General features: G+C 36.5%; 1 protein-coding gene across 1 annotated transcript in view; it reads right to left on the bottom strand.

Annotated features, from left to right (window-relative positions):
- The window catches only part of DNAH6 (dynein, axonemal, heavy chain 6), a 318,529-nt gene that overhangs the window by 243,248 nt on the left and 74,742 nt on the right, over positions 1-539 (bottom strand). The window contains exon 12 of the mRNA XM_012644194.1: positions 451-539. This exon is cut by the window's right edge and continues 3 nt beyond it. Within this exon, the coding sequence (XP_012499648.1) occupies positions 451-539 (89 nt within the window). The remainder of the gene's footprint in view (positions 1-450) is intronic.

Consider the following 539-nt stretch of genomic DNA (forward strand, 5'->3'; position numbering starts at 1 on the left):
ATCTAATTTCATGACTGAGTTGTTGATTCACACCCACCAGGTCTCGATGTGGTCCCAGAAAAAAAAAAGTAACTTGGAATTCCTGAGATAGGAACATTTATGTGAATCTTATTTAACAGAATTGGTAGAGGTACACATTCCTTTCAACTCCTTTCCATGTACAAGCTATTTAACCTTAGCACTGATACAACCTCATACTAAAAGATAAGCCGTGAGGCAGGAATTGCTTCCCATAATATCCTGAAATAAATCAGTAGTAGAGAGTAAGGACAAAGGAAAAAGTAATTATTTGGAAGATAACCTAGAAGTGAATAAACTCTTGCCTTTTGTCAGGCCAACTCCTTTGGGCTACCATTTCCGTCACCAAACACCACTATACAGAAACCTAGAAGACTACAAATCTTGGTATCCTTACCAAAAATAATTAGTAAGGACAAATGGAATACTCACCAGGTTCCTGAAGTTTAAGAGCCTGTAAATCAAGACTTTCATTTTCCTTGAAGAATATCTGGAACTTTTCAAATGTAGCTGCATATAAG

The sequence above is a fragment of the Propithecus coquereli genome, unplaced genomic scaffold, assembly GCF_000956105.1.
Source record: "Propithecus coquereli isolate 6110/MARCELLA unplaced genomic scaffold, Pcoq_1.0 Scaffold208, whole genome shotgun sequence".
In the NCBI taxonomy this organism is placed as follows: Eukaryota; Metazoa; Chordata; class Mammalia; order Primates; family Indriidae; genus Propithecus; species Propithecus coquereli.